The 16,117-nt window shown below is 41.2% G+C and overlaps 1 protein-coding gene across 1 annotated transcript; it reads left to right on the top strand.

Annotated features, from left to right (window-relative positions):
• Nucleotides 1–282: 282 nt before the first annotated feature.
• On the top strand, nucleotides 283–15,891 carry LOC130042540 (C-type lectin domain family 4 member A-like). Its single transcript, XM_056134722.1, has 5 exons — nucleotides 283–364; nucleotides 4,968–5,081; nucleotides 11,689–11,840; nucleotides 13,072–13,184; nucleotides 15,750–15,891. Exons 1-5 carry the CDS (start codon nucleotides 283–285, stop codon nucleotides 15,889–15,891), a joined length of 603 nt encoding a protein of 200 aa, XP_055990697.1.
• The last annotated feature ends 226 nt before the right edge of the window (nucleotides 15,892–16,117 follow it).

The raw sequence follows: 16,117 nt of genomic DNA, 5'->3' as shown, positions 1-16,117 counted from the left end.
ACTCAAAAAAAAAATAGGTTCCTCTTTTCTTTTCCTTCCCATATCTTCTACTTGGTTTCCAAGTTCCTATTTTTTTTTACATTTTTCTTCTGAGTTTAAGGGCTATGACTTTTGCTGTGTTGGTCTTGGGGATCAAACCTCTGGCTGAGGATTTTAGTTCTCATGCGATTTTTCTGAGCCTGTGTGATTAGTGGGACCTCGGTGCTCCTGCAGAGCTGCTCTAAGTTGTTCTCAAAGTGATGGGAAGCCTGGCGTGAAGAGAGCAGTACGTCTCTCCTCAATATGACCACAGAGATCACCTACGCTGAAGTGAGATTCAAAAACGAAGCCCAGTCCTTGGACACCCCATCACAGACTCCTGCAGGTAAGAAACATTTTCTGCAAGTTCATAATGAGATGAAGGACGGAAAAGGAAGTGTGTCAGAGAAGCATAGGTGACATTAGTTGTTAATTTTTTCTACTGATGAAGTTGGGAAATGCAGGTTGTTAGTAGCTTGAGTTGTCTAATAAGAAACAGAAAAAGGAGTGACTACCCCAAAAGTGAGGTGTGAGAACTAACCCTCAACCCCACCCCAGCCATGCTAAGGGGAGTGCTGTTAAGTTGAGCATTGCTCTGTCTTGTGGGGTTATTGAGTCTACAGTCAAGAGATCGGTGTTCAGCTCTTGTAACCACTGGTCCAGATGCAGCGCCTTTGATGAATGAATGAATGAATGAGCTCTATTCCTTGATTAGAGAGGAAGATGTTTTCAGGGACTGTGTGTGTTCATTTGTTAAATGTGTTAGTTGTGCAATCAGGGATAACAAAAGGCCTCTGCAGGTTAAAGACTAGAAAGGTTAAAGACAGTTTATTACTTCTCAAGGGAAATACCTCTGCCATCAGAAAATTCTTTTTTTTCGGGGGTGTACACGAGACGATGCTTGGGATTTATTCCTCTCTGCACACTCAAAAATCACTCCTGACGGAGCTCAAGAGACCACGTGGGGTACCAGGGACCAAACCTGCGTCAGCTCTGTGCAAAGTAAGCACCTTATCTGCTGTACTATTTCTATGGTCCCACCCAGAAATATTTCATACCAGTTTCCAAGATGAATTAAATATAGTTTTGGATAGTGGAGCAATGTAGTTTGAGTAGCATGTAATATATCTTACACAGAGTGGAAAACAGAGAGAAAAAAGCACATATAATATAAGAAACTAAGAAACATGATGCATTTGTGATCATAATTGTTCATGTTTTCCAAAAACGTGGAAATATGAAGAATTCTCAGGAAAATTTCTTCTTCCTGTAACATAAACTTTACCATATGTTGAAGTATTCATTATAGAAAAAAGTTAAGTTTAAATCATATTTATTCTTATCTAGATACTAGTAATTTAGATTTTAGTGCATTTGACTCCAGATATAAGTAAATGTAAGCATTCCTTTTGTAAAATTGAAATCATATTGTATATTATTGAGAGGATTTCTCATTACTTGGGAATATATCATAACTTTGAGAAAATTAATTTATTTTTTGCTTGGGAGCCACATCTGAGCTACTCATGAGCTCTTCCTGGGTCCATGATGGGGAGGTTCCTCCTAGTGATAGTTAGGGGATCATGTTGTCAGGAAGGTAACATGTGTCTCCAGCATGCAAGGAATACGCTCAGTCCTTTGTGTCATTTTTCCAGCCAAATAGTTTCTTTCATTGAGGTAATATTGATTTATAACAGGGCTTTAAAAACTTACCTACTTAAGAACTCTTCTTCTGGGGTGCAAGCTGCCAGAAACACCTCAGCCTCATTATGTGATTGCTTCTGAATTAAGTTTGGGTCATTGCATGTTCAGAAACATTTTCATACATTTTACTACAAAACTTGACAAGGGTTGACTCAAAGACTTAGCTGCTATGGCATTATTTAAGGACAGACAAAAGTTTGAAGGAATAGAAGTTCAGATAACTGTTTGCCTGTGAACTGAAATACTATGCAAATAGAAAAGAGAATATTGGAAAAAAAGCAGCTGGTAAAATTGATCATGCTGAAATCTCCAGGCTTTCCCAGAGTGGGGGTGGACTACCTCTCCCCACTTCCAAATACTTCTAAGCAATCAATCCCATGAACCAACTCCAGCGCCATCAAGTAAGCTCTTCTACCAGCCTTGATACAGAGACCCAAAATAAATCTCGAAAGAGATCAAAAGTCGCAGTTAATCTTAGACCCACACATGGCTGAACAGACTGGGATAAATTGGAGGGGGCAGGCCAGTCTGGTGCCCGACCGAAAAGAGCCCCTGGTTGCTGCTAGCTCCCACAATTCAAAACCGCCACTATACCCTAGGTCCCACAATCTAAAATCAAGACCATGCCCTGGGTCTGACTCCGCTGTCTCAGGACGGACATCACAGAGATATAATCTGCTGAAAGTTCTGGTATTCGTTTTTCTGTAACTGAAATCTCCAGGCTCATAAACAAGTTAACACATATAGAGATATAAAATTTATGGTAAAAGAACAAAGACCATACAATAAAGTAAAACCTCTTAAACAAGGTGGCAGGAAACAACTGCGAAAACACAAAACATAAAACTAGATCATGACTTAACAACATAATCAAAAATTAACTCAAAAGGCAAAATGCATTAAAGTTTGGATATTAGACCTGAAACCTTAAACTACATAGAAGGAAGGAAACTGAAATACTCCAGGACCTAAACTTTAAAGCTCTATTTGGGGACCCAACCCCAATGGTAAAGGAAAAAAAATCAGAATTAATAAATGGGACTGCATCAAATTAAAAAGTTTTTGTCCAGTAAAATAACTAATCCCATAAATAAAAACAACAATATAAAATCTGGAGAAATGTTTGCACATATTGTGTTTGAGAAGGGGTTAATATCCAAAAAACATTAAAAAAAAAGACACCCATAAGTCAGTAACAAAATAGCAAGCAACCCAATATAAAAGTGGACAAAAGATTTGAATAGACATGTGTTACAAAAAATACACAAAGATGTCCTATGAATACATGAAAAAGAGTTCAGTGTCACTTATTAAAAGGAGATTGAAGTAAGAACTACAATGAAATATTACCTTACACTAATGATAATAGCTTATGCTAAAAATATTGAAACAGTGTTGGCAAGAATATTGGGAAAAAGGAACTCTGACAAATTTTTGGTGAAAATAAAATGGTGTACACTGTAGAAAATGCTATGGAGATTCCTTGGGAAAATAAACATGAAGATTTCATATGATCCATAATAACTTTCCTAATCATTTATGTGAAAATAGAACAAATAATCATAGAAAAGGATATGTTTACCTCTATGTTCATTATTCACATTATTAACATTAGCCAAAACATGGGGTCAACATACATGCCCATCAGAGATGGTTGGATAATGAAATTGTGGCATATGAAATCAATACAAATATTTGTTAAAAAAGATAAAATCCTAATTTTGGGGACAAGATGAATAGAACTTGAGGTGAGTATGCTAAGTGAAATAAGAAAATGAAATACTTTTACAAGATCATCGATAGCACAGTGGTAAGGCGTTCGCCTTACAAGCGGTCAACATGGCCGACCCAGGTTCGATTCCTCCGCCCATCTTGGAGAGTCCAGCAAGCTACCGAGAGTATCTCGCCCGCAGGGCAGAGCCTGGCAAGCTACCCGTGACGTATTTGATATGCCAAACACAGTAACAACAAGTCTCATGATGGAGATGTTACTGGGCCCGCTCGAGCAAATTGATGAATAACAGGAGGACCATGTCTACCGTGTCTATATGCGGAATATAAATCACTGAAGCAAATGAACTTACAAAATCCAAGAGAACTGGGCCTGGGGATAATTCAGTGGTTGCTTAATTTAAAAGCATGAAATCAAAAGTTCGATCCCCATCCCTGTCCCATATGCCAAGCGTGATTCTGGCAGCCTTGCTGTTCATGATTTGTGGTGCCACAGAAGAGTCTGTGCCCCACCACCAAGTGTGTTCCATCTCTTCAACTGTGTGTGAAACCTCTGGTGAGCACCACAACAGAAGTGGTGGGCGTTTCTTGTGATAGCAACCAACAACAAAGGGAAAGAAAGGGATAAAACCTAGGTGCAATAAATAAATATACTGCATTGTAGCACTGTTCTCCCATTGTACATCGATTTGCTCGAGTGGGCCCAGTACTTACTCCATTGTAAGACTTGTTGTTACTGTGTTTGGCATATCGAATACGTCACGGGGAGCTTGTCAGGCTTTGCTGTGTGGGCGAGACACTCTCGGTAGTTTGCCAGGCTCTCCAAGAGGGGTGGAGGAATTGAATTTGGGTCTACCGGGTCGGCCGAGTGCAAGGCAAACGCCCTACTCACTGGGCTATCACTCCAGTCAATAAGTAAATAAATAAATATAAAAAGCAATAAAACTCACTCTTAGATGAGTTTTGTTGGAAAATCTATTAATTGTAGAAGTGGGAGGAAAGGTTAGAAGGATCTTTCTAGCAATGCAATGGTAGTAAAACTTTGGTGGTAGGTATGATAAGAATTATGCATATATAGGAATGTGGAAGCAACCCCTGGAAATTCCATAATATTGTAAATCAATGAAAAATAAAGATTATGTACCATGTGTTAAAAACAATAGGTTATCAAATAATATATGGTGATCCAGACATTTTGTAAAATGTTGCTATTAAAATATTTATTATTTAAGTATGAAATATTTAAGTTATAACATATCTAAATGCATTAGAATTAAACAATGTATAAATATTTAATATTAAATTATTTTCATGTCAAAATACTAAAGAAGTGATCCTTAATGGTAGGAACTCATGCTCTTACATGTTTTCCTAGGTTTCTACAATGAGTGGTTTTAGTTACTTTTCTTTTAAATGTCACACTGTCTGTGTTAATGCACCAATCACAAAAAGGGACAAGAAGAAGGACTGGTCTGACTGTATTACTGATGAACCTAATTTGGTTTCTCTTGCAGCTCCCAAAGAGAAGACTAGCCCTCCCCAAAGTAACTCTGGTTACCTCAAACTACTCCTTGCCGCATTGCTGATTCTTCTGCTGCTGACAATCTTATTTTTAATCACCTTTATCGGTAAGTAGCTAATAGAATCAGGAAGGAATATCTCCCTACCTGAAGAATATAGCATCCTTTAGACACTGGCAATGTAACAGTGGATTTGACCAGAAGAGCTGAAGTCTTCTCTAGGGGAGACAGAACAAACAGGCATCAATTGGAAATGTGGTGCTTTATATGAATGCAGTTACTCTTGACACCAACTTTCTTTGGAGAAAGTAAAGTCTGTATGTATATGCACAGGTTTGTGTAGTAGAGTGACACATCTAGGGTATCATTGTCTGCATTAGACTGATGGGTAAATGAGGACAAATGTCTAATCCTTACCAGTGGTGTTCCGACCTTTTCTTTTTTTTTGTTATATTTATTTATTGAATCACTGTGGGGAAAGTTACAAAGCTTTCAGGTTTAAGTCTCGGTCATACAATGATCAAACACCTTTCTCTTCACCAGTACTTATTTTTCACCACCAGGAACCCCAATATACTCCCTCCCACCCCTCCCAATGCCTGTCAGGCAGATGATTTCTACTTAACACTCTACTTTGATTACATTCATTGTTTCAACAAAAGATGCACCATTATTGTTTAGAGTTTCCACCCAAAAATCAGAACTGCTGAAAAGGCATTGTAAAATTTGTTTTCTATAGTTGGTTATGGACTGGAGTGATAGCACAGTGGGTAGGGTGTTTGCCTTGCACGCGGCTGACCTGGTCGGGCCAGGTTCGATTCCTCCTCTCGGAGAGCCCGGCAAGCTACCGAGAGTGTCTTGCCCTCAGGGCAAAGCCTGGCAAGCTCCCCAGGATGTATTCGATATGCCAAACACGGTAACAACAAGTCTCACAATGGAGATGTTACTGGGCCCGCTAGAGCAAATCGATGAGCAACGGGAGGACAGTGACAGTGACAGTTGGTTATGAGAAGCATATGATGTCACGTGGCCATGTGATTTTGGATTTTTGATATTTTACTAATTAAATCTGGAGGGATTTCTGCCAAGAGCCAGATAGTTATGGGATTGGTCTCTGTGGCTCTGGAGCCATGGCCATGCTGGAGAGCCGCTCGTGGGGGGGGCAACTCGTGACCTTGGTAGGGCCTGAAGAATGAGACAGGAACACCCCCCCTTCCCATGAGGTTGCAGTTGCCCTGTCACCACCGGCTCATACCTGGCTTTCCAATAAGCTCTGAGGCGGCTGCCACCTTGGCTGCCTGTCGGGAAGAAGGCAGAAGGGATTGTTCAGACCTTCTAAAGTGCAGGCACATAGTTTGGGATGACCAAGAAGAAAAGGATAATGGGAAAAATATTTCAGGCAGAGTTTTCTATTGAATTTTTACTTTATTCCTTTTTGCCCTGTAATACATACATGTTGTAAAAGTTTGTTGCAAAGAAGTAGATATCCATATCCTGCTATCTACAACATGCATATCCTTGGCTTCAAAATTTTTAAAAACTTTGGGGCCATACTCAGAAGTGTTTAGGGCTTACTCCTCACTCTGTACTCAGGGATCACTCTGGTGGTTCTCAGGGTCCAGGGGACCATTTATCTACTGTACTATCTTTTTGGTCCCTGGCTTTAAGAATTTTTAAAAGATTCTTAAAAGGTTTGAAAACCAGTACATATTTGGATGTATATTTCATTCACTAATTTCGTCATTCAATATGCAAAGATAACTGAAAAAAAAAATCAGTGGTTTCAACATCCGTAGGATTAGAATGTGTTGAATGCTGGGCAATGAGGTATTTTTTCCCACAGTTAGCATCCTTCTATTGCGGAAATTGTATATTATGGGTTTCGTTCAAGAAAGTAACAATAAAAAATAAAAAAAACCTTAGCAGTACCAGGAAAATGAACGGTGTTATTCTCTTCCTAGTGTTTTTCCAAAAATATTGTAAACTTGTTCAAGAAGAGAAGTTTACACAAGAACTGACTCACACAATGTTGGAATGTAAGAAAAATAACTTGAGCATGGAAGGTAAGAACTAATATGCATATAATGGAATTGCTGGCTATACTCATAGAACTAATGACTATACTCATAGAACTAATGACTATACTCATAGAACTAATGTACATATAATTATTAATAATTATTACTAATATAGAACTAATCGAACTAATAGGGCTGGAGCGATAGCACAGCGGGTAGGGCGTTCGCCTTACAAGCGGCCAACATGGCCGACCCGAGTTCGATTCCTCCGCCCCTCTCGGAGAGCCCGGCAAGCTACCGAGAGTATTCGATATGCCAGACACAGTAACAACAAAGTCTCCAATGGAGACGTTACTGGGCCCGCTCGAGCAAATCGACGATCAACGGGAGGGCCTTTTATTTATTATAGAACTAATATATTTATGTGTAAGAACAATTATGCACATAATTGAGTTATGAACTATACTATACTATACCCTACTCCCTTTGTGGCAAGCTGCCATCCATGGACCATTCCTCCTGGCCCTTGTTTCCACTGTCCTGTTTCCACTGTCAGCAGAGCCTCGCAAGCTACCCATGATGTATTCGATATGCCAAACACAGTAACAACAAAGTCTCCAATGGAGACGTTACTGGGCCCGCTCGAGCAAATCGATGAACAACAGGAGGACAGTGACAGTGACAGTTTCCACTGTCATACTATATTTTTCATTAAAAATTTTTTTAGTTAAGTCACTGTGAAATAAATTGTTATAAAATTACCAATAATCAGGTTTCATTATACAATGTTCCAACACCCATCCCTTCACCAGGTTACATTTCCCACACATATCAATAGTTCCAGCAAGATTCAGTAAGTATGAATGGGTACAGCATACTTACGAGCTGTTTTATAATAGTTTTATTTTTTTGCTTTTTTGGGTCACACCCAGCAATGCTCAGGAGTTACTCCTGGCAGTGCTTGGGGGGCCATATGGGATGCCAGGGATCGAACCCAGGTCGGCCGCGTGCAAGGCAAATGCCCTACCGGCTGTACTATCGCTCCAGTCCCTGTTTTATAATAGTTTTAAGTGACATCTATATCAGGTCTCAATTATTTTGTGCGCATAATTTTTAATTAATCTGTGAAAAAATTGATTGAATAGTTTTTTTGATTTCTTCTCTGTTTTGCCACACCTGGCAGTGCTCAGGCTCTCTCTCTCTCTCTCTCTCTCTCTCTCTCTCTCTCGCTCTCGCTCTCTCTCTCTCTCTCGCTATATATATATATATATATGTATATATATACATATATATATTTGTTGAATCACCGTGAGAACAGTAACAAAGCCTTTCAGTTCATGTCTTGGTCGGTCATACAATGATCAAACACCTGTCCCGTCACCAGTGCACATTTTCCACCACCAAGAACCCCAGTATATCCCCCCTCCCACCCAACCCCCACCTGTGTGGCAGATTTCCACTTTACTCTCTCTCTCTCTCTCTCTCTCTCTCCACACGTTGATCACATTCAATATTACGACAAAAGACCCACCATTGTTATTTGGAATTTTCCCCAACATTCAGACCTGCCACAAAGACATCATTAGAGAATTTGTTTTCTATTGCTGATTATGAAGAGCATATGATGTTGTGTGGCCACAAAGGCAGCCACGTGAATTTGGATTTCTAATATTTTAGTAATAAACCTAGAGGGATTACTGCCAGAAGCCCCTGGGTTCCGAGATTGGTATGTGTGCCTCTGGGTTCATGGTCAGTCAGAAGCCAAAGGAGGTGTTTGAGGGTGGCAACCTGGAGCATTGTCATGGCAGGGAGCAGGGCCGAATCCATGCCCCATCCCATGAAGCCCCATGTGCCTCGTCAATGCAGTCTCATACCTGGCTGTTCATTAGGCTCTAAAAGTGCAGGCCACCATGTCGCCGCCATAGAGGGGGACAGGCGGGGGGATAGACACCCTTCCCTTCCCAGGAGTGCTCAGGTCTTAACCTTGGTTCTGCATTTAGGGATCACTCCTTGGCGGTGCTCTGAGGATATTATAGGGTGTCAGGTATGAAACGCAAGTCAGGCACATGGAAGGCAAGCCCCTGCCCATTGTACTATAACTCCATTGGATTTCTTTAGTCTTCACTTCTCTCTGTACTTTATGTTACTCCTACTCCCCCCCCCCACATATCTGTTAAAACTGACTTAAGAGAGATCAAATTCAGTTGTGTGTGTGTGTGTTTTAATTTTTACTAGTGAAACACCACAAGGTACAGTTGTAGACTTACAAATTTTTGTGCTTGGGTTTCAGTTATACAATGATTGAGTACCCATCCCTCCATCAGTGCCCATTTCCACCACGAATCCTAGTATCCCTCCCACCCACCCCCAACTCCCCATCCCACGCTGTCTCTGTGGCAGGGCATTCCCTTTTGTTCTCTCTCTCCTTTTGGGTGCTGTGGTTTGTAAATAGGCATCGAATGGCAATCAAGTTCGGTCTATAGTCTACTCTCAGCATGCATCTCCCATCCTGGGAGGATCCTCCCAACACCCTTTATTTGGTGCTCCCTTCTCCATCTGAGCTGTCTTTCCCCCTAGTGTGTGGGGCTGGCCTCCAAGTCATGGAGTAAACCTCCTGGTACTTATCTTGGCTATTCTTGGGTGTTAGTTTCCTATTTTGTTACTTTATGTTCCCCAGATGAATGCAATCCTTCTATGTCTATACTTGTCTTTCTGACTCACTTGGCTTAGCAAGATTCTTTCCATATAGACCACTTGTATGTAAATTTCATGACTTCATCTTTTCTAACAGCTACATAGGGGCTGGAGTGATAGCACAGCGGGTAGGGCGTTCGCCTTACAAGCGGCCAACATGGCCGACCCGAGTTCGATTCCTCCGCCCCTCTCGGAGAGCCCGGCAAGCTACCGAGAGTATTCGATATGCCAAACACAGTAACAACAAAGTCTCCAATGGAGACGTTACTGGGCCCGCTCGAGCAAATTGACGATCAACGGGAGGGCCTTTACCTTTACCTTTACATAGTACTCCATTGTGTAGATGTACCAAAGTTTCTTTAGCCAGTCATCTGTTCTCAGTTGTGTTTTAAGAAAACAAAATATTTCATGCATTCGAATGCTTTTTTAGAGAATACACTGCATACTTATTGGATAGAATTGAAGGCTTGGATATTATGTTTTGTTTCATTTTCCTCTACTTTGGAAGGTACCCAATGACAACACAGTGTCATTTTGGGTTGTAATGACACCACAGACTGACACCTTAAACAATAGATACTTACTTCTTCTAGTCTTGGAGGCTGGAAGGCTTAGATCAGGTGCTGACAGGATTGGTTTCTATTGAGGTAGGACTCTCTGGCTCACAGATCACTGTTTTTTTTGCTGTGTCTTCAGATGACTTCTCATCTTTCCATAGTTGGGGGGAGGGGAGAAGGAGAGAAAGTGAGAGGAAAAAGAAGAGACAAAGGGAGAGAGGGGAAGGCCGAGAGAGAGGAAAGAGGAGAGAGAGGAAAAAGGAGACGAGAAGAGAAATAGAGAGAAGGGAAATGGGAAAGGGAGAAGAAGAGGGAGAGAGGGAAGAAAAGAGAGGGAGAAACATTTCTGATGTATGTTCCTCTCTTTGAAAGGTGAGAGTTTTACTGGGTTGAAACATCCCATTGTTCTGACTCTATTTCATAAAAATTATCTTCTAAAAGCTCTGCCTCCACACATAGTCACTCAAGTATCACGATTTTAGCATATCTGTTTTAAGGGAACACATTTCAACCTTAGCAAATTTGAGAATTTAATGGTTCTCAGCATAAAGAGTAATTTTCCACTGAAAAATGGAACATTTTGAAATTTTCTTCTGAGAGTCTGAATCATTTTTTTAAGTTTTTTTCCCTATCCTGTGGTACTCAGAGCTACTCCTGGCACTGCACTCTAGGATCACTCCTGTCAGGGGTCAGGGGATCATTTGTGATACTGAGCATTGAATTTGAGTCTGCCATGTACAAGCAAGCAACTTGCCTGCCGTTCTATCTCCCTAGCTGCCAAGTTGGGCCTTCAAAAAATATTTTACTTCTAGCTACCTTTACTGACTGCACACAGGCAAGGGAAATGCTTGTTACTACCTGAGGCAAGTGGACTTGACCTACACCATACATGATGGGTATTGATCATGATTTCTATTTAGTGAACATTGGCATTGTGATTCCACAAGATCTATTTCGCTCTTTAAATTTAACAATAGGGCCAGAGCGATAGCACAGCGGTAGGACTTTTGCCTTGCACGCAGCCAACATGGCCGACCCGAGTTCGATTCCTCCGCCCCTCTCGGAGAGCCCGGCAAGCTACCGAGAGTATCTCGACCGCACGGCAGAGCCTGGAAAACTCCCCGTGACGTATTTGATATGCCAAACACAGTAACAACTAAGTCTCACAATGGAGATGTTACTGGGCCCGCTCGAGAAAATTTAACAATACACCTACTTTAAAATTACTTGCCTTAGGTCAGAGTACAGTGGTTACGGCACTTGTCTTGTATGTGGTTAGTCATGGTTTTATTTCTGACACCAAGTATGATCCCCCTAAGGACCACCAAGGTGCACTCCTGAGCACAGAGTGAGGAGTAGTCCCTGAACACTGCTGGATGTGATAGAAAAACAAAACAAAACATCACTTGTCTTATATTGTACTAATATGGCCAAGTATCAACACAGGTAAATCCTGGAGCTGCTGCCCGAAGAACTGGAAGCCATTTGGTTCAAATTGCTACTTTTTTTCTTCTGACGCTAGAAATTGGACTGACAGCAAGAAGAGATGTTCAGGGATGCAGGCGCATCTGCTGGTGGTTGACAGCAAGGAGGAGCAGGTACTATTCGGTCAACATTGGAATCACAGCCCTGCCAGCTCTGTCCCCGTCCTGCTTGGGAGGAAGTTCTCGTGGTCAGGGGTGTTGCTCCCGAGGCATAAGGCTTTGGATAAAATAGATGGGAATGGACATCTTAGTCTTTGAATTCTACACCTTCTTCTGATTCCATTTAAATCCTCCCCATCAATAAGGAGGCTTGAGTGGAAAGATGGGTATATTTGAACCTGAAATATCAGTTAATTATATGAACCCACATACATTTTATAAATTACTACTGGTTCAACGGGGCTATCTCTGGCCCTGTAATTGGAGATTGCTCCTAGCAGGAAGGTCAATCTATGCGCAGCCGATCTGCTTTTGATGTGTCATCCTAAGCATGATCTTCAGCATTTTGTAGCCAATTGAGAACTACTGGTGGGGTAGGGAGGCCTGGCTCTTATGATCTCCAAGCACTAATAAAATGACAACAACTGCCACAACAAGAAGCAGAAAGAGGAAATAAACAGTATGTGATCAGTTGAGAGTAGCCCTAAGTGAAATAGGAAAGGAGCAAACAACAATGAAGTGAAATAACTTAAGAAGTTATCAAGAGAAAGAGAATTCATGTGCAAAATTTCTTCTCCAGAGCGTTGAGACTCCCATCTCCTACTGATGAAGTGGGGGTGAGTGTGAGATGATGATTGACTATGAGCACGGACAAAAATCTCTGCCCTGTGTGCTGGGCACTGCAATCCCCTAATGGACTCTGCTCTGAATTCCTAAATTAAAATCCTAATTGACAAAGAGATATAAGAAATTGTGTCAGAGGAGCATCCGTAGGTATGAGACATTCATGAATGGCATTTGTGTTCTCAGACAGGAGACCTCTCATACTTCTCCCCCTTCTCTACATATAAGCTCACTATGAGAGCAGTTTTGAAGAGGAAAGGGGGTCCTTTCCTGATCATACTGTTTTCTGATCTGGGGACATTAGTGTGCTAACTATTTCAGTTGTTTATAAGCTGCCCTGTATGTGGGGCATTGTAGAGAGGTCTGAAAACCTACTAAAAACACCATCTTCATGAGAGATGTCTTTGATCTTGTATTGTTCAGTCACAGAAAATCTCTTTGCCGGACCCTGGGTGCCTTTTCATGGACCCTTTCATTTTGGTGTTCTCTTTCCCCTATGGCTATAAAGGACTCAAATATAGGTGAAGACTATAAGCTCTAATTCACTTCTATTCTTTCCTAGGACTTTATTAACAAGAATGTGAACAAGAAAATTGCTTATTATTTGGGGCTGTCAGATCTGAAGAATGGTCACTGGGAATGGGTTAATGAGACACCATACAATCAAAGTGCCACGTGAGTATTGGGGGTAAGGGGATCCTGAGTCCTGCAGACTGTAGAGACTTTAGGACCCTCCAATAGCAGCTTTTTAAACAACATAGCTCAAACATAACTTCTGGACTAGTTTGCATGTTTGAATTTGCATCCTGCTACTAATCACCTCAAGATGTCTACATAGCATTATGTTCTCTTTCACTTTGTAGAAATGAGGACACTGAATTATCTATACTGAGTGTAGATAACTCAGGAAAGGTTTTCTGTAGTGGCAGTGATGATCTTCCCACCCAGATTTATTTGATATAGGCTGGAGCAATAGCACAGCGGGTAGGGTGTCTGCCTTGCACGCGGCCGACCCGGGTTTGATTCCCAGCATCCCATATGGTTCCCTGAGCACCGCCAGGAGTGATTCCTGAGTGCAGAGCCAGGAGTAACCCCTGTGCATCACTGGGTGTGACCCAAAAAGCAACAAAACAAAACAAAACAAAAAACCAAAAACAGATTTATTTGATATGAAAGCTGGTGCTTGTGAAATTTGCATACTCAAGATAATAAAATTCATTTCAAGAAAAAACATAGCTATTCTTAATATTTAATCCCTGCCCTAAAGCAATAAGCTAAATTCTGACAGTCCTAAAGCCTCCTATATTCATGTAGTGAAAAAAAAAACCCTGTTAGGCCAGAGTGATAATATAGCATGTAGGATGTTTGCCTTGCATGTGCTCTGCCCACCTCCTGGATCACTCCCTCACAACCCATTGGTCCCCCAAGCACTTCTAGGAGTAATTCCTGAGTGAAGAGCCAGGAGTAGCCCCTGAGCAATGCTGGGTGTGACCAAAAAAGGGAATACAGAAACAAAAAGACAAAGCCCAACTCTTAGATCCTTTAGTACAATTTAGTAAGTTAATACCTTAGAGGCTCATAGGAACTATGTAAAATGTATAGGGGTAGACTCTAGCTCAACTTTTTAGATTAAGAACAGAATAAGACATAATGATCTTAGATGACAATAGTAGAATCAGAGATATTAGTCTAAGAAATTTGCTCAAGCGGGCCCAGTAATATCTCCTTCAACTTGTTACTGTGTTTGGCATATCAAATACGTCATGGGTAGCTTGCCAGGCATTTACGACAGCATAGTGGTAGGGCGTTTGCCTTGCACGCAGCCAACATGGCTGACACAAGTTCAATTCCTCCGCCCCTCTCGGAGAGCCCGGCAAACTACTGAGAGTATTTCGCCCTCATGGCAGAGCCTGGCAAGCTACCCGTGATGTATTCAATATGCCAAACACGGTAACAACAAAAGTCTCCAATGGAGACGTTACTGGGCCCGCTCGAGCAAATCGAAGAACAACGGGAGGGCAGTGACAGCAGTGACAGTCTAATAAATGTAATTTTATTTATTTTTAAAATCATTATTTTTCCCTTAAACTTTATATAAAACACTGTGGTATACAAAGTTGGTCATGATGATCTTTTTATAGGCACTCAATAACCCAACCCCAATCTCACCACCATTATACCTTCTCTCCACCATAGTTTTCAAGTTTCCTAATCACCCTCAATCTCTTAGAAGGTCCTCAATAACTTATTTTATATTGCTTGTTATCAATAGTTTTTTAACAGAATGATCATAAAATATTTCCCTAGAAGAAACCTAGTGGAGATTGTTGTATCTCACCATGGAGCCATTAAGTTCTTTTATAAGAGATGACTAAGATGTAGGTACAGGTTAAGCCTTCTTTTTATATTTTATTAATTGAAATTGACATTATGTCCCATCCAATCTGGTATGCTACTCTTGGTTTATCAGTGTTACAGAGTTTGAGATGTTGCGCAGCTGTAAATGCTTAAGGAAATCCAAATTTTTTGATGAGGTGATACTGCTGGTGTTAAATTTTTAACTGGTTGGCAGCACTGGGGCATGTGTGTGACTGCCAGACCTTCCAGAAGTACAGGGGGTTGGGGGAAGCTAGTTCATCCCAAACTCTGTGAAAGCCTGGAGATTTTAGTCGCAAAATGTGCATACCTGAGTTTTTCCCGTGGATTCATTTCTGGGTGAGGCTCACACTGAGCAGTGGAGACTAGCCATGAGTACGGTGATGATTGTGGAGTGTGCTGCTGGGGCTCTGAGGGGGTGTTAGACTCACCCAGCCTTCTCTGGGGTACCCTCGATGACTCAGTCTTGCACATGCTCTAGAAGCTCCGAATCAAATATATTTTAAACATGTCTCATGCTCCAAAAATAGTACATAAAAAAGCCCATGCTATCGATATGACCAGAATTAAAATTTTTGGTCACTAAAGGGAGCCCATGGAATCATGGCACAAGCATGGACTGAGAGAGGCAGGTCTTCAGAGAGGGTGTCTGACACAATAGGATGGAGCAACTCTGGGGGATGGCAGCCCCATTTTCAGGGGAAATACCAGCAACAGACTAATGGCCATGTGTGAGGAGTGGGGAAGCCATGGGATTTGTGTGTCTCTGGCCTGACCTCCATAACGTTCTATGGCAGCCCTTGCTTCACTGTCTCTTTTCAGAGACAGTTTGAGAAACATACTTACCCTGTTCTCCTTCTTCAGGTTCTGGCATCCAGGTGAACCTAGTAATGGCAATGAACATTGTGTTATGTTAAATTTTCGTAACCAAAAATGGGGCTGGAATGATATCCCTTGTCACGACCCTCAGTATTCAATTTGTGAGATGTTGAAGATCTACTTATGAATGGAACATTCTCCATGATCCTGTGGTAGAGTTGTCCTTGTTCATTACAGAGACAGCTAATTTGCTTTTGTGCATCTTTATAAGGAATCAACAAAGAAGCTTTCAGCAGTTTGCCACTTATGACAAATCAGTGTACCTTTTTCTTCATTTATTCATTCAAAAGAACCAACAATTATTGAACATTTTCCAGTGAAGACACCATATTGGAGAACCTTTTCATCGACAA

This window comes from Sorex fumeus, unplaced genomic scaffold (genome assembly GCF_029834395.1).
Source record: "Sorex fumeus unplaced genomic scaffold, SorFum_2.1 ptg000101l, whole genome shotgun sequence".
Lineage (NCBI taxonomy): Eukaryota > Metazoa > Chordata > Mammalia > Eulipotyphla > Soricidae > Sorex > Sorex fumeus.
Note: the sequence above shows the minus strand (reverse complement) of the source record. Positions and strands in the feature narration are given on the sequence as shown.